A 24,141-nucleotide genomic window follows, 5' to 3' on the forward strand; every position below is an offset into this window, starting at 1 on the left:
AATTTTATGGGCTTCACAGAGAATAAGGACTGTTACTACAGCTTTAAGGACAGCTTTAAGGACAGCTTTAAGGACGGCTTTAAGGACGCTCGGCGCGCCTTGCTCCGTGCCGCCATCAAGAGCCACAAACCACCAGATCATTTCTAAACGGATGGCTCTGTGGATCCAAGACCATCGTGTGCACTTTTTCTGGTTATCACAAGAGCTGGACATCAGCTCTTTCCATGACAAAAACTCCTGTAACAGTGGAATGTGAACGTGGACATCAGCACTTTATCGGCACATTGAGACAGACGTGCGGAGGAATTCCGCGTGTTGCGGCGGTGCCGCATGGCGCAAAGCAACGCCGTGATGAAGCCTCACGGGACATGTTCTGGCATGTCCAGGCACATCCACAATTTCTCGGATAATCACTCAATGGAAAAACCACCGACAGCTGTCTGAACGCCATCTCAAAGCCGTCCTGTGAGACCAAAACGGAGGTGTTCCTTAGTCTCGCTCCATCAGCAAATCGGTCGTGACGCGCGAAGCCTCCGCTCGGCTTTCCATGACAAAATCTCTTGTTAAAAGTGAAATCTGCCGGAAAATGGCTGATGTCCAGCTCTTGTGATAACCATAGAAAGTGCACACGACGGTCTCGGATCCACAGAGCCATCCATTTAGAAATGATCCGGTGGTTTGTGGCTCTTGATGGCGGCACGGAGAGTGGCGTGCCGAGCGTCCTTAAAGCCGTCCTTAAAGCTGTAGTAACAGTCCTTATTCTCTGTGAAGCCCGTAAAATTTTCACCGAAAGCCAGATAAATTTTTCGAATGGTCTCCAGCTGCCAGTCTCTAACAGTTTCTGAAAAAATTCTGATGGAAAAAAGCCCAAATCATTCCGCCATTTCCTTACAATGAAAATCCGCCGAGGGGGCTGGACCACTCCTCACTCAAAGCCTCCTCACAGGCGAATGACGCAACCGACAGGCGTGGAAAAACTCACGCATGCGCACGAGGGTTCAAGCTTGTCTGACGCAATTCAAATCCATATGGTTTTTGAAAAAAATAATAAGGTCGGATACTTTTCTAATAGACCTCGTACATATTACAGAAAACCTGTTTCCTACCTTCCTTTGAGACCAAATGGCACACAGAGACGGACTATGATGCTAATCAAAGGTGCTACTGCTGGAACTTTTTTGGATATTAGTTGATTTGACATGGAAAGGCCCATACATATACATACACACACACACACATATATATATACTCAACAAAAATATAAATGCAACACTTTTGGTTTTGCTCCCATTTTGTATGAGATGAACTCAAAGATCTAAAACTTTTTCCACATAAACAATATCACCATTTCCCTCAAATATTGTTCACAAACCAGTTGAAATCTGTGATAGTGAGCACTTCTCCTTTGCTGAGATAATCCATCCCACCTCACAGGTGTGCCATATCAAGATGCTGATTAGACACCATGATTAGTGCACAGGTGTGCCTTAGACTGTCCACAATAAAAGGCCACTCTGAAAAGTGCAGTTTTGTTTTATTGGGGGGGGGGGATACCAGTCAGTATCTGGTGTGACCACCATTTGCCTCATGCAGTGCAACACATCTCCTTCGCATAGAGTTGATCAGGTTGTCAATTGTGGCCTGTGGAATGTTGGTCCACTCTTCTTCAATGGCTGTGCGAAGTTGCTGGATATTGGCAGGAACTGGTACACGCTGTCGTATACGCCGGTCCAGAGCATCCCAAACTTGCTCAATGGATGACATGTCCGGTGAGTATACCGGCCATGCAAGAACTGGGACATTTTCAGCTTCCAAGAATTGTGTACAGATCCTTGCAACATGGGGCCGTGCATTATCCTGCTGCAACATGAGGTGATGTTCTTGGATGTATGGCACAGCAATGGGCCTCAGGATCTCGTCACGGTATCTCTGTGCATTCAAAATGCCATCAATAAAATGCACCTGTGTTCTTCATCCATAACAGACGCCTGCCCATACCATAACCCCACCGCCACCATGGGCCACTCGATCCACAACATTGACATCAGAAAACTGCTCACCCACACGACGCCACACACGCTGTCTGCCATCTGCCCTGAACAGTGTGAACCGGGATTCATCCGTGAAGAGAACACCTCTCCAATGTGCCAAACGCCAGCGAATGTGAGCATTTGCCCACTCAAGTCGGTTACGACGACGAACTGGAGTCAGGTCGAGACCCCGATGAGGACGACGAGCATGCAGATGAGCTTCCCTGAGACGGTTTCTGACAGTTTGTGCAGAAATTCTTTGGTTATGCAAACCGATTGTTTCAGCAGCTGTCCGAGTGGCTGGCGTCAGATGATCTTGGAGGTGAACATGCTGGATGTGGAGGTCCTGGGCTGGTGTGGTTACACGTGGTCTGCGGTTGTGAGGCTGGTTGGATGTACTGCCAAATTCTCTGAAACGCCTTTGGAGACGGCTTATGGTAGAGAAATGAACATTCAATACACGAGCACCACATGTGGTTGACATTCCTGCTGTCAGCATGCCAATTGCACGCTCCCTCAAATCTTGCGACATCTGTGGCATTGTGCTGTGTGATAAAACTGCACCTTTCAGAGTGGCCTTTTATTGTGGGCAGTCTAAGGCACACCTGTGCACTAATCATGGTGTCTAATCAGCATCTTGATATGGCACACCTGTGAGGTGGGATGGATTATCTCAGCAAAGGAGAAGTGCTCACTATCACAGATTTAGACTGGTTTGTGAACAATATTTGAGGGAAATGGTGATATTGTGTATGTGGAAAAAGTTTTAGATCTTTGAGTTCATCTCATACAAAATGGGAGCAAAACCAAAAGTGTTGCGTTATATTTTTGTTGAGTATATATATATATATATATATATATATATATATATATATATATATATATATGTGTGTGTGTGTGTGTGTGTGTATGTATGTATCTTTGCAGTACAAAACATATATTGATGCTGCAAAACTTTTATTATTACCTCAAAAGGATCAGTTTGAAAAACAACCAATTTCATAGAAATGTCATTGTTTGTTTGTTTGTTTTTGGGGGGGGGGGATGGTATGCAAAAAAGTCATGCAAACTACCCAACACATACATGTGATCACATGACCTACTTGCCAGAAGTAACTAGACAAAATCTGTACTGTAGTGCCTTGATACTCAGCCATGTCCTTGAGGCCTAATTTTTTTTTTTTTAAGACACTTTTTTGGGGGGGGGGGGTGCTTGACCATTGTGTTGGTAGGCAGTGTTTGGCCTTGTTCTGAGCCTTGAGGGATCAAAGACCTTGCCTTGAGCTGTTGGGTCTTGACTACAACACTGAGCTAAGAAGCACAGGAATCCATCCAAAGCCTTTACGTTTGTGTGTCCCTACAGGAACACTCAGCCAAAGGGTCCGGATAAAACCAGGGCCATACCGAGCATCTCAAAACGCCGTGAGGAAGAAATCCGGAGGATGCTGCGAGGCAACCTGCAGAAGACTAGACAGAGGGTAGGACAGAATCACCGAGTGCTCTTCCAGTGGATTAAAACCTGTGTGTTCAGAATCTTCAGTTATCCAGATTGTGACAGATGAGCTCTGAGAAATAGAAATGTTGTGGGTTTGCTCCTGTGTGTCCTCAGCTGCGCTCTTACAGCAGACATGACCTGAACGTGGACCCATTTGAGGACGACGTGAGTGAAGTTCGCTTCAGGAAGCAGAGGGTGGAGATGGAGCGGAGGGTGAGTCCCCATCACTGTGGAGTTACATTCTCAGACTGGTTTTTGGTTTTGTAACATGTTCATAATACTCCAGAAGGTTGTAGGTTCTAAACAAATGTGTTTGTGATGAACCGAGTGCACTGACATGTGCTTATCTCCTCTGCAGATGAGTAGCTACCTCACAGTTCCTGCCAACCAGCAGGAAACGCCATCAGCAAGAAAAGTAAACTTCGAACCAGGTCAGTGACGCCAGATAAAAAAAAAGGTTTGGATTAAATTGTTTTAATTTAACCAACATGAAGAAACATCTACAGAGCATTTGCATCCTTAAACAACAGGAATATGATGGAGCACTAAATCACCTCTGATACCTCAGGAACCTCTCGTCGTATGTTGAGCGAACTGGTGTTTTGAGGATGTTATGAAGTACTTTTAACTATCCAGGACAACTAATGTTAAGGTGCATCATTGATTTAAAACATTCTACAAATTCTATGAAAGGACTCCAGGTCAAGGTGAAGTTTCTGTGGGCTGTACATTTCTTATATCTCAATTTCCCTAAAGGTAGAAAAGATAGTACATCCCTCAACCACACTACAGAAATGACGGGGCTGAATTTGATTTCCAATTAAAAAGTATGAGTCTGCATGCGAGCAGGGAGGCAATCACCAAAGCATCTGCTTGTCAGTTTGAGACTTTGTGGCCTGGAGGTGGTACGCCAACGATGGCTGTATGATAGTCAGGTGTTACAGTCTGGCCACAGATTTTGGAAAATACATTAAATATCTGTTTCCTGTAGCCGTTGAGGGAGGTGCCTGAACAGAACATGTGTCCTATTGTGGTGGGTGCATAGCTGTACCTTGGACAACCAGGATTTGTAGTGGGAAAGAGTTTGGACAATTCATCCCTTGAATAGTGCAGCGATGGAGTACTGTAAATTGAATTAAACCATGGCGTATACACAATGAGGAGGTTTGAATACGTTGTAGACTATTGCCACGTATCCTCCAAGAGCTCAACCCCCAAATCTTTTTCCCATGTCATTTTAGTTTTTTCCCATGACATTGGTTTCAAGTCTGCAGTCTTATTGTAAATCACAAAATACACGTTTCTTCTTATAAGGATCCAGCTGTAGGATTGCATGATCTAAATGATCCTTAGGTGGTGGGAGAGGAAATGAGGGAGACTTTGCTCTGGTAAAGCTGCATATCTGAAGAAATCTAAAATAATGTGATCTGGGTATATTGTGATCATTTTCAAGTGTTTCAGGTGAGTTAAACACATTATCAGGATACAAGTCAGAAGAATATCAATCCATTTCTATGCCTATATTGAAATGTATTGTCGAACTGAGATTGAAGAAAGAAGTAGTTATCTGCTACTTGGAAATACCTGCTATGCTGCTTTAAATAAAAATGTCTCTTGAACTCTAACCATATCCGAAGTCAAGCTTTGACAACCAGGTTTGGGAACAGTATACTACAGTTCTGTGGTAACTATAATATGAGTGTTGGTAGAGGGTTGGATAATAGTTCCATATGGACCCAGTCTGGACCCTGCTTATTCTCATATGTGTCAATTCAAGGAATTAGTTTTACTATGTTAGCAGCCCAATAATACCAAAGAAAACTTGTTAATCCCAACCCACCAGCATCTTTAGGAACCTCCAGGTAGATCTTTTTTATCCTAAGGTTAGAGTTGTTCTATATAAATTAGTCTATCTAACTGTTTAAACTTTTCATAGCAATAAATATGGGGATCATCTGAAACATATAAAGAAATCTACATAGGACTGTCGTTTTAGCTATATTAATGTGGCCTGCTAACGAAAGTGGTACATTTGATCATTTCCCAAAAACTTGTTTTGTTTGTTCTAATAATGAGTTAAAGTTGTGTTTCTCAAAATTCTCTATCTTGTGGGTAACTTTAATTCCTAGATATGTGAACATGTTGCATTCTACTTTGAACGGAAATTTGGAATAATCTCCGTCTGTGTGGTCAGTTGAAAAAAGCAGGCTCTTTGAGTAGTTCAATATATAGCCTGAGAGGTGTCTGAAGTTTTCTCGCATCAACAATAATTTTGGAAGCAATACTGTTGAGTTGCATCACCTTGTGGACTTTGCTGCTACGGGAGATACCGGTCATACCCTCTTCTGCTCTAAGGGCTATAGCAAGGGGCTCAACCCCCAAATCGAACCGATATGGGGAGAGGCCACGTCCCTGTCTGCAGGACCTGTGAAGAAGGAAATAGTCAGAGATATTGTTATTGGTCCGTACAGCCACAGTGGGTGCTTCATATATTTTAATCCATTTTAAAAATGATAAATCAAAGCCAAATCTTTCTAAGACGGAAAACAGGTACTGCCATTCAACACGATCAAATGCTTTTTAGACCACCTCTGTGGTCTCCTCAGGTGATCGAGTGCAGAGTGTACAGGATATTGAATAATCTATGGATATTATAAAATGATTGTCTACCTGAGATGAAGCCTGTTTGATTTGGATCAATGACTATTGGAATTACACTGTCTACATAGGTGGCTAGTATTTTTGTGAGAATTTTCTAGTCGCAGTTTAAAAGGCTTATTGGGCGGTACGAGCCGCATGATAAAGGGTCTTTGTCATTCTTGAGCAGTACTGAAATCATGGCCTGAGTGATGGTTTGGGGTAATTTCTGTTGTTCAAAAATGTCCTGGTACAACTGGATAAGTATCAGTGCTATTTTATCAGCAAATTCCTTGTATGTCTCAATAGGAAACCCATCATTTCCCCCGGCCTTACCACTTTGCTTTGATGTAATTGCCTGCATGCATTACTTTGTCTGTTGTGAGTCAGCTGACTATCTGTAAACAGTCATCTGGGGTGATCATTGGAATAGTCAGCCCCTCCAAGAATGTAATAATACCTGACAGGTCGTCTGGTGGTTCAGATTTGTAGCGATTTAAACTCATGGTTTATTGTGTTTGGGTTAGTTGTTTTCTCCCCCAGCTCTGTTTCGGATTTCAGTAATAGTGCTTTCTGCTGTGGACTGTCTAATTTGGTGGGCTAAAAGCTTCCCAGCCTTCTCCCCATGTTCATAAAATTTTTGTTTTGATTAAAAAAAATAAATAACTGTTTGTTTAATGGAGAAGTTATCAAATTCTAGTTGTAGGGCCAATTCCTGAAATGTGATTTTTACATTTTTGAGTAGATTTAGTTTGACCTTTTTCGGGTGATAGGGTACCCAAGTCTGTACCTCGAAAGGGTGGGTTTACTTGTCTACGTAGGTGCATAACTCGCAATGGGGTAATTTGTGCCGATGTCAGCCATATTTTGATGAAACTCACAATAGCAGCTACAGAATGATAAATAGTCCTTATATCAAAACCCAAATGCTTTCAAACTGAACAGTATGTCCTAGTGCAATATTTTAAACTAATAAATGTTACACTGTTTCACATTTTCATTTTCAGTGAAAATTTATTGCTATATTTTCCTATGATTTTTTGCAGTTTTATCACATACCCACTATATGTTTTAAGTATTTTTTTCTGTTACAGATAGAAACACAATTTAAACTGTAAAATCTTTTTTAGAATCTCAGCATTCTATTTGTACTAAATGTGTGTGTATCATTGCTCTTGGCATTGCATTAAATAGCCTGGATTCTGTTAGAGTTTTGTACATGTTAGGTGTAGATTTCAGGAAAAAAAAAGTATATCTAAAGCACTAAATGGGCATAACTGTTCCTGAAGAGCAAATTATAAAGTCACATGTTCATGGACAAGGTATGCCAGAATTATATCTGTATTTTATAGATATCTTTTAAGCTCAAAACACACAATATAAGACTATATAACAATCATGTAACAGAGCTTTGAAGATTCATAAGACGTGACGTAACATAACATTATGTGGAATTGTTGCTATGTAGCATCTAAAGAAATTTCTGTGCACAATTATATGGTTTTACACAGTATTAGCTTCAGACTTAACATAAAAACTATGAAACATTTGTTACTTGCGCTACTCCAGTGATATAAGACATTTTTAAACAACTGGTAATTTGGTATATGTACCTACTCGGAAAACGTGCGGCCTGTGAGTAATGTTCAGTACAAGTAAATGATGAGTGTTAACAGATTCATTAGCTACAGTCTTGTATACTACTTACAACAAATTGCAACAAACCCACTGGCTGCAAGTGATGCCTGTGGATAATACTGCAGTTCAAGTAGAAGTTGAATGTTCACTAACTACTGTAAATACAGGCTTATATACTATTAACAACTAACTGGTTGTGTAACAAACCATGTGGCAGTAAAATCAAACAGTCTGAAGCCTGATCTCGCTGCACAGTGTCAGTTCTTCAGTCTGGATGTTCTCACAGGACCCACTGTTTGAACAGCTCCATGCTCCTGTGCATGATCATCCATGATTCCTGCATCTGCAGTTTCTTGAACAACCTGCAGAACAGCCACATCTGATGCGTGCAATTAATGCAGCAGGTGCAGCTGGGGTGGTCATGGGGGGGGCATCATACTGGTTGTGGCATCATACTGTGCTCCAACAAATGCTTCAGGTTCTTTTTAATATATTCCACAGCTGTTGCTGGATCTTCAAACTGCCTCTCCTGCCCAGTCGAGTCAGTGGCACCAAACTTCATATTCTGGCAGCTCTGGAGTAGACGTTTAGCTTCGGCAAAGGCAGTTCTCTTCTTTGCTACCATCACCGTGAAGTCTGGGAATGTGCTCTCTCTCTTGTCATGCAGGGTCAGCGATGCCAAGCGACTCCCTGTATGGAAGATCTCTTCTCGTTCCCGTAGGTTGTGGAATCTGATCACAATGACTCTGGGAGGTCCCCCTTTATTAGTGCGTCAAGTGCTGTGATATGCCGCATCTAAGGCTGAGGTGAACTTAAGGCTCAACAGCTCCTGCAGTAGTTTAGCGATACTCGCAGTGGGCCACTGTCCCTCACACGATTCAAGACCTTTTATCAATCCAGTTCAATTTATTGAACTTATAGAGCACCAAATCATGACAGCATCACCTCAAGGCGCTTCACAAAAAACAACAAATTAAACAAAAATATCAAAGAGTGTAATTAAAAGATTAAAAGCATAATAAAAAAGTAAAAAGAATAAAAAGCATTGTAAAACAATGTGTTAATCATATAAAATAGAAAACAAATGGATCTTCAATTGCAACTTAATAAAAGTCTCAACAGAGTCCAACTGCCTCACTAACGCAGGGAGAGCATTCCACAGGATCAGGGTGTTGTGTGGGCAGCCAGAAGAGGAGGTACTGCTGGCCCACCACCAGAGGGCGCCCTGCCTGAAGTGCGGGCTTCAGGCACGAGAGGGCGCTGCCGCCACGGACACAGCCGGGAGTGACAGCTGTTACTCATTACTTCCTGACAGCTGTCACTCATTCTTCATCATCTCACTCCATAAAACCCAGACGTCATCTCCACCTCATCGCCGAGATATCGTACTTCAATGGAGGTAATATCCTCAGCCATTTGTGTTTACCTATAATCTGTATATTGTGAGTGTTTGCAGGCGTACCGGTCCCTTGTTTTGTGGAGACTGAGTGAGTGCAGGACGGCACTCTTTTCCTCTGAGGGATCACTGCAAACTCATCAGCATATTGAGTGAGAGGTGGAGGTGGCATTCCCACCGCTGTTGTTACTGGGTGTACACACACCCACACTTGACTGTCTTTGTTCTTCGCCAGCAGTACCAGATCCGACAGTCGGGGACGGTGATCACCTGGGAATTCGGGACTTGGTGGCTCCAGTATTCACCAGGTTCGGTGGCAGCGGAAATCGTGTGGTTCCGGCTCTTCTCAGGACAGACGTCTTCTATCCTCGAGCCTGCCCACACGTCACCTTTGTGGATTGACTGTAATCATATTCTGAGATTGTCTGTGTATTCGTTGTGCACCTTCACAACATTAAATTGTTACTTTTTGGCTCGTCTATTGACTGTTCATTTGCGCCCCCTGTTGTGGGTCCGTGTCACTACACTTTCACAACACAGGGCACGATAATAGAAGGTTCTGTTTCCCGCAGACTTTTTATTCACCCTAGGGACACACAGTAAGCCTGTGTCCTGTGAATGCAAAGCCCGGGCCGGTACGTAGGGTTTAAGTAGATCAGCCAAATAGGATGGTGCCAGTCCGTGAACAGTTTTATAGGCCAGTAGTAAGACCTTAAAATCTGATCTCGCAGAGACAGGAAGCCAGTGAAGAGATGCCAAAATGGGTGTAATGTGGTCAAACTTTCTGCTTCGTGTCAAAAGTCTGGCAGCAGCATTTTGAACCAATTGAAGACCCCTGATTCTGGACTGTGGCAACCCAGAAAATAAAACGTTGCAATAATCCAGTCTAGAAGAGAAAAATGCATGAATCAGGGAATCAGCATCAGCCATAGACAGGATGGGGTGAATCTTCCCTATATCTCTCAGACCAGATGCGCACAAAATTGGCACAGTGTCCCATTGATTTCTTCCACTTTCTGGTGGAGTGAAGTGACTTCTGCTTTTAGCATAGTGACCTCATTTTTAATAGTAGCTGCCCTATCTGAGTATCTGTTCAGGCTGGACTCCACGTTGCTCAGGTGGGTCTTCTGTTTAACCACATCTTCCTGCAGCGTGTCTTAGTGTTCAAGTCAGCTGTACTCGAGCCTGTCAGTGCCAGAGTCCTGCTTTTGCTGCTTGCAATGGCAGCCGTAACAGCAGTTATATGTCCTGATTTTTAACAAAATCTGAAGCAGTGGTCGGGAATAAGACAAACAGGCGCAGGCAGAAATTTTCAAATTGTTGTAGGACATTAATTTTATAATGAAATGATTTTCATAAAATCTGGTTGCAAATGTAGATAACTGGGCAGACAAAAATATATATGGTGTATTTATTTTTTATTATTTTGCCTGAGTGTTGATGACACCAGTACCTAGACAAGACTAAGGACATGCCCACATTTCACCTGGCTGCAGCAGACACATTATTTTAGAGATGTGGGTTGTCATCCAGGACCCAAGGTGGTTCAGTGGTGTCATGGATGCGATGAAGTGCACCACATGCACATGTTCCCAGACTGGACTTGACATGAAATAATAACAATAATAAAAATTATTAATAATAATATAAGCAGGAGTGAAAAAATGCCCAACAATCTAATTGCAATAAAACTTTTTTCTTTTCTCAGAACACCAGGTCTTCATGTACAATGAAGACGATGAGACCCAAGCCCCCCGAAGACGCACAGTTCAGCCAAAACCCAGCTCTGGTCCAGCTGTCAGCCTGTCAGCTGAGTCGTCCCGATGGACCAATCAGAGCAGTGCGCAGCAAGCTGAGGCCGACGCCTACCTGAAGGGGGACGAACAGGACCAGCTGAAGATGTCGCGCTGCCTCAGTGACCCCGGCCCCCCCGAGAGGGAGGAGGCCGACCCCCACCTCTCATTGTGAAGAAATCGCTTGAAGATGAATTTTCTTCTTCGTTACCTTGTTAAATGTTGCATCCAAAGAGTGGAAATCTGAACCAGAGCAGGAGTCAAAGCAAAGGTATTTATTTAAAAAAAAATGAAAGTGTTATTTTTCTGTTTTTATGTAAACTTCTGCAGTTTTTAATGTTTTCGTGCAGCGCTGCCCGTTTGATATTTCATCCAACGTTTCTGTGATAATTTTGTGGCTCACCGATGAGACAGAAATTTTATTTGAACCAGCTGATTGGTCAAATGCATTTGCTAGAAAACCAGATAAAGGAGTGTGATAAATCACAGCAAAGGCTCAAAAATATGCTTTGTCAGAGTTTATTTTCTTGGCTTCCAGAATGTCAAATATCATCTCAGCTGAAGCTCTCCTGTATTATTAGAGGGCCTGTGAAGGAGTTTTTTTTTTTTTTTTCTTCAGTATTTGTACTTCTTTTTAACAGCTTTGAGACACTGTGCAGAAATCAGACTATGCATCATGTGTCCACTGTCAGTTTTATTACATTTTTTTTAATAATTGGGCACATTTTCACTGTTGCACTGAATATTCCTGAACTGTTTTGTTACATGTTGTGAACGCTGCACTTCCACATATCTGATGACTGACGTGTGCACGCTGTGTGTTTTCTGAAGTAACAAGCACTGCCAGTATTTTATGCATTTTGGAAAAAAAATATCTGTTTGTCAAATAAACAAAAGCTTTAATTTATCTGAAATAAAGATTAAGTTCAGTAATTTTTTTTTTTTTTTTCCATTTATTACCTCCGCCAAGGAGGTTATGTTTTCGGTCATGTTTGTTTGTTTGTCTCTCAGCAGGATAACTCAAAAGGTTTTGAACGGATTTTGATGAAATTTTGTGGAGTGGTTGGAAATGACAAGAGGAACAAGTGATTCAATTTTAGTGGTGATCCGGATCACGATCCGGATCCAGGAATTTTTTAAAGGATTCTTCACCATTGCGGGATAGGGGGAATTTTGACATTCTAGTTTCTAACTCCACAAAAACAAGGCAGAAAGGCTTGAAAAAAATTAGGGTGTAACATAGTCAAATGTTCTATCAAACAACAAAGTTTGGTGATGATCGGATCCGGATTCCAGATCTGTTGATCCAGAATATGCAAAAATATAGGGAATGTAGAAAATGTGTCAGTGTGAGCTGACAAATGAAGCTAGAGATGCACAACTAACACCAAATTGTATCTGAATCTGTACTGATTCAGTAAGGTGTCATCAGATTTGATGTAGCTTCAAATGTTACGGAGGTAGATCCAGAAGAAAACCGCCATTACCGAAAAATCGTTTTTATACAATAACTTTTGAACTAATAAAGACATAAAAGTGATTCCAAGTTCTAGTGGTATGTTTTCATGGTCAAGGATGTCAAATATAAAGGAAAGAAAAGTGTATGTATCATAGGTTTGATTGTAACACTGAATTGTTGAATAGATCACTGTGCCAAGGAGGGAATCTCTTTAGGGTCAGTGACCCTATGGCCTTGTTTAGAGTGTTTCAGAAATTTTATAAAATTCATATATTTGCAGTTTAGTTGAATAATAAATTGAATTTTGTCTCTTATTTGTATTTGTCTATAAGCACATGCAATATCAATATCAGTGCTCAGATGACAGTAGCTTCTGGGAAAGGTGCAAGTTGCAATAAACTGTGATGTCAAGCGCTAAGGATACATGCTATCCAGTCACAACATGAAACTTTTTTTTACTACCGAGCAAACATCACTGTTAGACTTTTTTAGGTTCAATGATTCCACGACGTGTAGATGTTATGGCGTCAGTGACCCCATGACCTTGGCGGAGGTTTGCACTCTGAGTGCTTCTGGTTTATTCTTTGGTGGATTATGTAAGGAAGTATAGTGATGGTCAATTACAAGAAGATCTGGAAGAATTCTTGAACCAGAATCCGTGAAAAGACGTATTAATTGATTGGTGATACAAATCCATCTTGTGATTATTATTAAATTATTGTTTTGCTCATAAAGAGAACACGTGTTTGGTTTAAGGGGCAGGTTTGGATTTTGTAGACTGGATTTTTCTTTGGTCAGTTTAGTTTGTAGGATGAGAAGCATCCCATGACTGGGAGGATCTGCTCTCAGGTTCATCCAGCAATATTATTCATATCAAAGTAAACTTGCTTTAATAGCTGTTGTTAAATCTCAAATGTGGGAGTTTGTGCTTTTACAGACATTGAAACTCTGTTTGGCTTTAATTATCATTAATTACCAGCCTCATGGAGCTCTGACAGGTTTAAAACATTTTGATGTTTGATTCATGATGTTTTCCATCTGTATTTTAATGTTCAATGGACAGGTTTAAAAATCAAATGGCCTTGGATCCAATAAGATAATTCTTAAAGGGTTCATACTGTGCAAAATCACCTTTTACATTCTGCAGTTTTTCCACAAGGTTCACCCTGATTCCTTATTACCTTTGGCAATCTGTAGCAAGCGGGTTGAAGTAGAAAGCTTGTTTCTGTTTCTCCTCTGCATCTTTACTCCTGGTGGCTTGAAGATTTGGCCATTGGGGTCGAAGGTTAGTCTCAAGCGTGGGAAGTGTCATTTTAATCTTCCTCACCATGAGCATTTTAGCTGGACTAACACCTGCAGTTACAAGTCTTTCCCAGGACCTATCTGGTAAAGGGGTTGCAATAAGGGGCTTCTTACACTGCGCGTCTCATCTCGCGGCATATCTGACAGGATTGAACTATTTAATGTCAGACGAGATGCTGAGCCACCACACGGATGTGTTAGCCCGCTCTCTGATGTCCATCATGTATTTGATCTAATGTCAGGCCTCAAAGTGGACGGGATAAGCATATGGACAGCCTCTTGTGACAATCTTATTGTACTCTGACAGTTCACTTTTGTTGGTGTAATAGTCGCTGATGACTGACTTAATGTACTGCAGTACCATCTGTAGATTACTGTCAGCTGCAGTGGTCTCTCTTATGGTCTCTAGCTTCTGTGGTGTAGCTGGCATGCTGCTGATAATGGCTGCAATGTAACGCTACATCTGAATGAGCGTCACTCACCTCCATCGCACTCTGTATTGGGCTACATGAGAGTGTGTCAGCTACAGTTAGGAGCTTGCCTGGTGCATATTCAGCAGTAGGCTTAAACTTAATATGTCTCACCAAGAGTCTCTGACAGCGTATAAGAACATTAGCCAGAGCCTTTTTATTCATCAGTGGCAGTAAAGGCTTGTGCTCTGTGACCAATTTAACATTCTCAAGGCCAACAAGATACTTTTCAAACCTCTCACACATCCAGATGCTTTCCAGACATTTCTTTTTGATCTCTCTGTATCTGGTTTCAGCATCTGATAGTCAGTGTGAACAGTATGCGGCTGGTTTCCGGTCTCCATTATGTTGCCGCCGTAGCTGCTGATGTCTGCTGATAAGACAGTTGTAGGTCAACTCCCATCATAGAACCTCAGTAGTGGAGATGTAGACAGGATGTCTTTGATATACTAAAACGTCTCCTGTTGTGGGTGGTCCCACATCCATGAGTTCTTGCACCTCAGTAGTTCATACAATGCCTGGCCCACTGTTAACAGATGAGGGATATATTTTCCCAAATATGTGAATATCCCCAGGACATATTTCAAATGGATTTTGGACAAAAAAGGGCATTCCTTACAGATTTTTAAGTTATCTGGGCTATTAAAGGAAACACTTCGATAGCATAATTATCCAAAATAAGTACTTCCTCATCCATTAAAGTGCACCAGATGCAGTTGCATGAACTTTAAAAGTATCTTCAACAATGCCAGATTTTTTTGTAATTTTTTTTCAGCGTTTGAGAGTGTGTATGAAAAAGAAGATAACTAGAAGGGCACTCAGTAGAGCACATCTCTCTGCCACGCCACATATCAATATTGAAGGATGTGGATTCACAAAAGGGCAAACTAATACATTACACTATATTCCAGAGTTTAATCCAGATCATCACCAAATTTTAATCAATTGATCCTGGACATATTTCCCATCATTCCACCAAATTTGGTTCAAATGCATTTAAAAGTTTTTGAGTTATCTTGTTAACAGACAGACAAACGCCGGTGAAAACATAACCTCCTTGGCAGAGGTAAAGATAGTTAAAAGTGTATTTTAATTTGACAAAGAGTACATTTAGGTAGTTTCATTTGAAAAAACAAAAACTTGTCACACTGGAAAACACATCTAGCAGTGGTAAAGAGGAAAGTACAGAGCTGAGGATGACTTCACCTTTGTACGGCTGCAGGAAATGGGTGCTTTGATGTTGTGATGCAGCTGGCACAGGAAGTCCTATTGGGACATCAAAAGCCTATGTCACTCCCTGTATGTCAGAGTATATGTGTGCCAAGTTTGGCTCAATTCTGAGATGGCGTTTGGACAGGAGGGACACACGTACACACACATAGTATATAGAAGCATCAATATGTATTTCACAATGACCTAGTTAAACATGGCATTTTTTTGTAAATGTTTGTTAAACTACCTTTTAGCAGTTAAATGATGCTGGAGTTGCATGTTAAATATCCTAAAAATCCTCTGCACATGGAAATGGATACAACTCATTTCAAACTTGATGATCAGCAAATTAAATATCTTCTGAATGACTGAGAATCTATGAAGGTGATATTTAGAAGATATTTTATGATAAACTGTAGGTGTTGCCTTGTTGATACATCAGTGAATTATGGTTTATTTTATTGTCCCGATCTGAAAAGCCTGACACAACAGGCTGTGAGGAGGCTGTAAATTTATTCCTTCATGGGCCTCAGAGGAGATTCCAGTTCTCACTAACAGGTCACGTGCACTGATGCTGCGCATCGCTGCATCCACCACATTACAGAACCACCTTGCGCCCTGGATGGCAACCACACAGGCAGAACACTAAGCAACTTCGAATAACAGGGAATTTAAAATCCCTGACATGGCAACCTGCTGGTGTCTTGCAGGATTAGAATGAGAACAGAAATTATCCTCAAACAGACAACATCAGCTATGGACTTCAGCGGCACCTGGAAAGTTTATTCTGATGAGAATCTTGAAGAATTCCTGAAGGAAATGGGTAAGAATATTTTCTCGTTTTATATTTAAAGTATTTTTTTCCTCCACGTGAATATATTTATATATTTTAAGGAGCACCTCAAATAGTGGTCAAAATGCGCAAGGACATCAAACCAGTGATCGTGATTGAGCAGAACGGCAACGACTTCACTTACACCGTGAAGACGCCGTCCTGCACCAAGGTCACCTCATTCACCCTCGGAGAAGAGTCAGAATTTACGTTTATGGATGGCAGAAAGTTTAAGGTGGTGATGTTTTTTTTTTAAACAGATGATGTGCTGTGAACAGCAGAGGAAATATCTTCATGGTTTTGTTTGTTTTTCACCAGTGCTCGGTGAGAGAGGAGAACGGGAAGCTGATCACTGAGAGTGATAAATTCACCTGTGTCCGGGAAATCCAAGGCGAGGAGCTGGTTGAGGTTTGTGGGTTTAGTTAAGGTTAGAATAATAAATGAGTTCTCTTCTATAGATCTGACCCCATATATATTCCGTCTGTCTTCCCTTATGTCTCCAGACTATGACCGCTGGATCTGTAACGTCCATCAGTCGCAGCAGACGCGTCTAGTCAACCATCCATGTGGATCCCTCACAGATTTTCTTTGAAATGAATAAAGCAAAATGAACTAATAAACCTGGGAAACCATCGGATTTGATTTGGTGCAGGATTATGTTGGTCTCTTTTTGTGGATGATGTGGCTTCATCAGGTGACCTCCGATGCTCACTGAGCAGGTTTGAGGCCAAGTGTAAAGCGACTGGGATGAGAATCAGCGCCTCTAAATCTGAGGCCATGGTCCTCTGTCAGAAATCCCCTCTGGATTAGGAGAGAGTTATTACCTCAAGTGGAGGAGTTTCAGTGTCTCATGGTCTTGTTCATGAGTGAGAGTAAGTTGTAGCATAAGATCAATAGGGCAGCATCTGATGTTTTTTGGATGCTGTACTGGACAGTCGTGGTGAAGAAGGAGCTGAGACAGAATGATAAAAAAAAATACCTCCCTCATCACTTTTTTCTGATGTCAAGGATGATAAACTATAGTGCTGCACGGTATGTACTGTTTATGCGGTATATGGTATAAATTTGGCCTACGATAGAGATTTGGACTCCACCGCCTAACTGCGATAACACCTGTGTAGGTTTTTAATCCAGGAAAATTTCTGTGTGAAGTGTCTGTGAACTGCTGCTCTGTTGCTGCAGAGAGCTGAGTGTGGGGGTGGAGGTGTTCTGAGCTGGGGTATGTCTGTCACTGTTCATGTGAGACGTGCAATTCATCCAGTACAGAGACGCCGACAAACAGTTCAGCACAGTGACGCTGAAAAACAGCAGCATCTGTTTTCAACGTCACTGTGCCGTCAGCTGCCTGTGCTCTGATCAGCTCCAGCACTCTGAACAGCGTCTCAAAACACTCAGTTAAAATATTTCATTAAATAATCCAGTTAATCCAATAATTCTGCATCCGTAGCTGCTGTACTTTCAGAAAGTTACAATTTATTATACTTGAAAGGCTTCATGTTCTCAAAAAGCTCTTAAGATTGGTCAAAGGAGGAAAAACAACACTTTGGCCGAGCGAGGGGAGGGGTGAGGAAGAGAATGGAGGAGGAGGGGCGAGGGAGAGAGTGGAGGAGGAGGGGAGAGGAGGAGCGTGGAGGAGGAGATATTGGCCTCCATTTTGGAGTGGGAATTCCCACTCCTAAACAACCAGTGGGAGAGCAGTAGAGGTGGGCGATACCGGGAATTTTGGTATTGATCCGATACCAAGTAAATACAGGGCCAGTATCACTGATATCAATACTGATACCGATACTTTTTCATATTTAAGCTTCATAGATCCAAAGGATCCAAACAGCCTAGGATAGAATTTCGCCAAACACTGTATGTGAGAACAAAATACTTTATTATCACAATCAACATTTTTGTTTACAAAAATATCACTCAACACAACTTAAAACAAAATCTCCTGAGGTAGAGGGCTGACAAACCACAATACAAGGGTGACCTGCTCCGTGTTGTGTGACACAGCGCACCACAGCTCTTACAGACAGAGAGTAGACTTTGATGAACCTGTGTGTGCAGCAGTCAGTGTGTGCGGGAGAGAAAAAAGCTAGAGTATCGATCTTTTTACACGAGGATCGTTCAATATCAATACCAGCGTTGGTATCGATATTAGGATTGATCCACCCACCTCTAGAGAGCCGTGCTCCCACCACATCAAAGTGAGGCTTATGTCAGTGTCTCCGCTGCCAATCAATCACAGGCTAGGAGAGAGAGGCCAGTATCTGGCCCAATTCAGGGCCAGTTGTCGGGCTAGAGGAGGAGGGGAGAGGAGGAAGGAGAGCTTCACTCATTGTCACATGAAAAGAGAAACTGCACAAACTGTTTACTGTTTCCAAATGATCTCACAATCATTTGCAAAAAGTTTTTAATTTATTTCATTTTTAAAAGAGCAAGTTTGACAAATCAGTTCAGGTTCAGGCAGCTCTTGTTCAAACATTGTTTTTTTATATTTAGTTTTTATGGGGCCATTATTGTAGCAAAAGTATTTGCAAATGTGTATTTCGATCCACAAATGTGTAAAAAATTCTGTGTGTCTGTAACCAGATTCACAAATGTGTAAAAAAAAATCTGTGCATAACTGTTCATATTTTAATCTTGAATAAACTGAAGAAAGAGTGAAAGTCATTGGATTATCTTGACAGTGGTGCGTTCGTAAACATCTTACAGCATGTTTTTTTTGTTTTTTTTAAATAAACATCTTACAGTGTGTTGTTTGACACTGTTTCTGTGCAGTGCGTGTAATTGACGTGAAGACACACGTATTAAACATTGGGCCACAATGGAAACAAGCATTTTATGCTTTTTTTTACCCTGTATATTTACGTATCCATGTTTATTTAATACATTTTTATACTGTATTATCTTACACATGTTTACATTTTATACGAATAAAAATCAATCAATCAATCAATAGAATATGAAACATGTTGCTATTTTTGTCTGGGAGCAGGGGGAAATCATTTGTAAGCTAAGCACTGCTAATGTGGGCGGATCGATCCTAATATCGATAATATCAATACCAACACTGGTATTGATAATGAACTATCCACGTGTAAAAAGATCGATACTCAAGCTTTTTTTCTCTCCCGCACACAATGACTGCTGTGCACGCAGATTCATCAAACTCTACTCTCTGCCTGTAAGAGCAGCGCTGCGCTGTGTCACACAACACGGAGCAGCGCACCCTCCCCCCTCTGGTCTTTTGTTGTTGCGCCGTCACGTGGCTCAGCGGCGCCAGCCAACAGCCATGCAGGTAGGCTCAGCCTGGCCCGCCCACTCAGCGCTCTCCTCGAGGCAGCCCTCTGTCTCAGGAGATTTTGTTTTAAGTTGTTGAGTGATTTTTTTTTTTTTGTAAATATTTTTATTCATTTTCAATAATTTCACAGCCAATACAAAAGATGTCATCTTACAGTGTTGACAGTGACAACAGAAATAATACAAGGTGTACATAAAACATGAATTGAACTGTTATGAAAAAATAACACCCAGGTAGAGAGTATCAAATCAATATTGACATTATCCAATCAACATTGCTGTATATGCTATTAGTGATAAAAGCAAACTAAAAAGTTAAAGGTGGTATATGGGGATTTCGGGAAGGGAGGGGGGTGGAGCCAGATTACTTTTATGTTACCTTATTTGTTACTTTATTTTTCTCATTACATGTTACTATTACTATATTTTATGTTTTCTTATGTTATCTTGCACTAAGATTTCCCCTGATTTTTTTCAAAATATTTTAGAAAAGCATCCCAAATTAAGTGAAAAGTGTTTAGTTTCCCTCTTAGCTCAAACTTGATCCTTTCTAATTAACATGTTTCATAACATCCAATAGTAGATTGTAATAGGTTGGAGGATTCTTTTGTTTCCAATTCAATAGAATTAGCCTTCTGGCCAGCAAAGTTATACATTTGATAAATGTTTTGTGTTTATTCAAAAGACCAAGAGTGGGTGAGGGTACACCAAACAGCGCAAGTACAGGATCTAGACAAATTCGTATTTGACAGATTTCTGACAACATAGTAAATATTTTTACCCAATATGTGGATATATTTGGACATCCCCAAAAGGTATGAGCAAGTGAGGCTTGATCTTGTCCACAACGATCACATGTTGCATTTACACCAGGAAACAGTTTGGAAAGTCGCATCTTGGAGTAATGTAACTGTGTAGAATCTTGAATTGAATCAGGCCGTGTCGGGCGCAGATTGAGGACGAGTGGACGTTGTCTTGAGTTTTGGTCCATTAAGAGTCAGTGATGGTAATTCCAATGTCTTGTTGCCACTTTTCCTTTAAATGGTCCAATGTGGGCATATTTTCAATCTCAAACAAAATGTTACATATTTTTGAAATTGAACCTTTTTTCAAGGGTTCTTTCAGGAATACTGTATTCAGTTCGTACTCAGGAGGCTGATATGGAAAAGATGGGAGCACTGATTTCACAAAACTACGAATTTGTAAGTATTTGAAAAAATCTGTTTTCAGTATTTTATATTTTTCACAAAGTTGATTAAATGTGGCAAAAGTATTTTGAATAAACAAATCTTGCATAGAATTTATACCAGCCTTAATCCACTGATTGAAGGAGACTCCTGACAGAGCTGGAGTAAATTCATGATTATGCATGATCGGGGCCAACAGTGAAATGTCTTTCCACTTGACATGTTTTCTGATTTGGTGGAGAATTTTTATTGAGTGGGAAACTACAAGATTCTTAATTTTGGGGATGGTCGCTTTAACAGAAGCATAAAGAATTGCCTGTAAAGAAGATGGTCGAGTGATATTTTTTTAAACAAAAATGTTGATTGTGATAATAAAGTATTTTGTTGTCAAGTACAATGTTTGGCGAAATTCTATCCTTGGTCTTTTGGATCTGTTAGCAGGTGTACTACTAACACAGCAGCAGGACAACAATTAGCAACATAGAAAGGTAGATGAGACGAAATATTTCTTCAGCCTTTCTGGCATATTTATTTAGGCAAAACAATACCTCACTGCTCTTCATGAGCCGTCATGTTGAGAGAGAGAGAACCGAGAGAGATTCAAAAAGGCTAACACTCATTTTTATATGAGGTGTGACGTCACCAGTAACTTTTACCTTGTAAAAAACAATAGCACCCTCTTGTGGAGAGGAACAGGAATACCGTGTACAGAATACATTCAGTCAGTCATACACATATGTCAACAGGATCCTTTGGATCTATGAAGCTTAAATATGAAAACGTATCGGTATCGATATCGGCGATACTGGGCCTGTATTTACTTGGTATCGGATCAATACCGTATCAATACCAATATCGTCACTGGCAACCTCCAGTCATAACTTTAAAAATAAATAAAAAATACAAAATTGGGTGTAGCTACGTTTTTAATGGTTTTAATTATCAGTTGCAGTTTGTGTTTCACTTGAACGGGGATGTTTGTCTGATCATACCTTATCTAGAGTAAAAATAAATCAAGAAGGCTTCTTCTGATACTTAAATCACTTTGTAAACATTTGTTTACAGCTGTCAAATCATTTATCTGTTTTAGATTTAAAATCACGTAGAGACATTTAAAAATATTCTGTCATGTTAAAATAATTTGGAGAAATTAAAGTGATATTCCACCAAGTAACTGCAGATTTACTCAAGTTTGACTTTATCCATCAGTGGAGCATAAAGGCCAGATTCTATATGTTACGTGACACATGATAATTTTCACTTTCTCCATCTCCAACTTTCACTTTGTCAGTTTCCAATTTCAATTTCTTTTTTTTTTTCTTCATTTATATAGCGGCAAATCACAACAGAGTTGCCTCAAGGCGCTTCACAGAACCCCGAGAGCAAGCACACAGACGACAGTGGTAAGGAAAGGAAATAATGAATAAAAGTTTCAGCTTGTTTGTTTGTTTGTTTATCTCTGAATTTGTTTTTCCACAGATGGAAGATCTTGAACTTTTTCAGAAAACTCTCCAAGCCATCCTCCAGATGAACAAGGGGCGACTGTCACTGACCCGACTTAAGTCAGAATACAAGCTGCTTACTGGAGAACACATCGCCTTCAGGCGCATGGGACACAGATCGCTGATGTCTCTGCTCCTCAGCCTGCCCTCCATCATCCGCATGCAGCAGAATCAATTTGGAGAGGTTCGTGATTGAATTCGGATCAACCCCCAAGGATCAATTTCACTGGTCTACAGCCAAAATGCTTCTGAAATAAAGACAGTCAAACTTTATTAATTTTGGGCCACAGAGAATGAAAATGTTTGAAATTGTTGATTGGCTGTAGTTTTAAGAAATGCTATTGCTGTGCTACTAAGGATTAATATATAACCCTTTTCCTAACCCTTTTTGTGTTACAAAAAGAGAACAGGTGAAATATTATACAAACAGTCAGAGAAACGTAAAAAAGACCTATGTTTATGACTTTTCATGAAAATTCTACTGTTAATACTATATAATTATGTAGACGCAAAATGTAAAACCTTGTATATCTTGGAAACAGTAGCCAGTTGGTCATTGTTATTGTCATATTTGAATTCAACATGCCAAAATCCATAAAAAATAGCACATTTTATTTGTGAAGCAGACAACTTCTAAATATTTGTATACCAGTGTTTACTATTAAATGTGAAGATTTTTCTTGCCTTTTGTTTTACCAACATTAATTGTGAGACTCAGAAATCTAAAACAGAAACTCCAGTATAAATAATATCTGTTCTTAATTTTAGCAGCATATTACATTCCTTTTATTTGAGGAATAAAATAATTTCTGACACTTCTCTTGTCAAATATAATCAACTTCAGGTTGATTACATCAAATCTGATTCAAAAACTACATGGTCTTGAAGTGAAACTTGTATCAAACCCTGTAAATTCACTTTTAAAGTTTCTTCTTGAAAGAACTGAACCAAACCTGTGAATGCTGAAGTCTTTATTAGATGATGGAAGTTGGAATGATTCGCCGTAAACAGAAGAAATCAGATTTCAGTCGCATTAAGCAAGTGATCTTGTGAGATCCTAAAAGAAAACCAAAGAAAGGACAAAACAGACTGGCTGAAGAACCTTCACATGTCCAATGGTGGACATATCTCTATATTATACGTATACTTACTGCCTGTTGAATATTTTTCAAATCAGAATTAAATTTCCAGTTTGTTTACTAACCATCAGTTAACTCAGCCACATGGGGTGTGCAGCCAGTACATTCTGAGTGCCGGTCCCAAGCCCGTATAAATGAGGAGGGTTGCGTCAGGAAGGGCATCCGGCATAAAACAAGCCAACCCAACTATGCAGACTCAGAATCGAATTCCCATACCGGATCGGTCGCGACCCGGGTTAACAACGTCCGCCACCGGTGCTGTTGCCCAACAGGGTGCCGGTGGAAATTGGGCTACTGTTGGGCGAAGACGATGAAGAAGAGGAGGAAAACGTTGCCACGAACAGCGGGAGAAGAAGAAAACTAGAAGGGTGGAAATGAGAGTGGGGACTTTGAATGTTGGTGGTATGACTGGTAAAGGGAGAGAGCTGGCTGATATGATGGAGAGGAGAAAGGTAGACATATTGTGTGTGCAAATGGAAGGGACGTAAGAGCAGGAGCATCGGCGGTGGGTACAAGTTGTTGTACCATGGTGAGGACAGGAAGAGAAATGGTGTTGGGGTCATTTTAAAGGAAGAGTATGTTAAAAGTGTGTTGGAGGTTAAGCGAGTGTCTGACAGGGTGATGAGTGTGAAGTTGGAAATTGAAGAGGTGATGATGAATATCATCAGTGCATATGCCCCACAGGTAGGTTGTGAGATGAAGGAGAAAGACGATTTCTGGAGTGTATTAGATGAGGTGGTGGAGAGTGTGCCCAA

General features: G+C 40.8%; 2 protein-coding genes across 3 annotated transcripts in view; both read left to right on the forward strand.

Annotated features, from left to right (window-relative positions):
- The window catches only part of slc9a1b (solute carrier family 9 member A1b), a 37,144-nt gene extending 25,221 nt beyond the window's left edge, over window positions 1-11,923 (forward strand). The window contains exons 9-12 of one of the 2 annotated variants that reach the window (XM_034160768.1): window positions 3,394-3,508; window positions 3,640-3,738; window positions 3,872-3,956; window positions 10,905-11,923. In XM_034160768.1, the coding sequence (XP_034016659.1) occupies window positions 3,394-3,508; window positions 3,640-3,738; window positions 3,872-3,956; window positions 10,905-11,164 (559 nt within the window). In that variant the 3' untranslated portion in view covers window positions 11,165-11,923. The remainder of the gene's footprint in view (window positions 1-3,393; window positions 3,509-3,639; window positions 3,739-3,871; window positions 3,957-10,904) is intronic. The other variant, XM_034160769.1, reaches the window with a different exon arrangement.
- On the forward strand, window positions 11,128-16,898 carry LOC117501812 (fatty acid-binding protein, liver-like). The gene is made up of 5 exons (XM_034160770.1): window positions 11,128-11,260; window positions 16,143-16,255; window positions 16,327-16,499; window positions 16,583-16,672; window positions 16,768-16,898. The coding sequence occupies exons 2-5, from the start codon at window positions 16,150-16,152 to the stop codon at window positions 16,816-16,818; spliced, it is 420 nt and encodes a 139-aa protein (XP_034016661.1). The 5' UTR covers window positions 11,128-11,260; window positions 16,143-16,149; the 3' UTR covers window positions 16,819-16,898.
- Window positions 16,899-24,141: the final 7,243 nt, after the last annotated feature.

The sequence above is a fragment of the Thalassophryne amazonica genome, chromosome 20 (assembly GCF_902500255.1).
Source record: "Thalassophryne amazonica chromosome 20, fThaAma1.1, whole genome shotgun sequence".
In the NCBI taxonomy this organism is placed as follows: domain Eukaryota; kingdom Metazoa; phylum Chordata; class Actinopteri; order Batrachoidiformes; family Batrachoididae; genus Thalassophryne; species Thalassophryne amazonica.

Excerpts from the sequence above, each read along its gene's own strand:
- LOC117501812 (XM_034160770.1), top strand. The coding sequence starts at position 16,150 with ATGAGAACAGAAATTATCCTCAAACAGACAACATCAGCTATGGACTTC. Across the intron at positions 16,256-16,326 it reads AGAATTCCTGAAGGAAATGG|GAGCACCTCAAATAGTGGTC; the intron begins GTAAGAATATTT and ends ATATATTTTAAG. Across the intron at positions 16,673-16,767 it reads AAGGCGAGGAGCTGGTTGAG|ACTATGACCGCTGGATCTGT; the intron begins GTTTGTGGGTTT and ends TTATGTCTCCAG.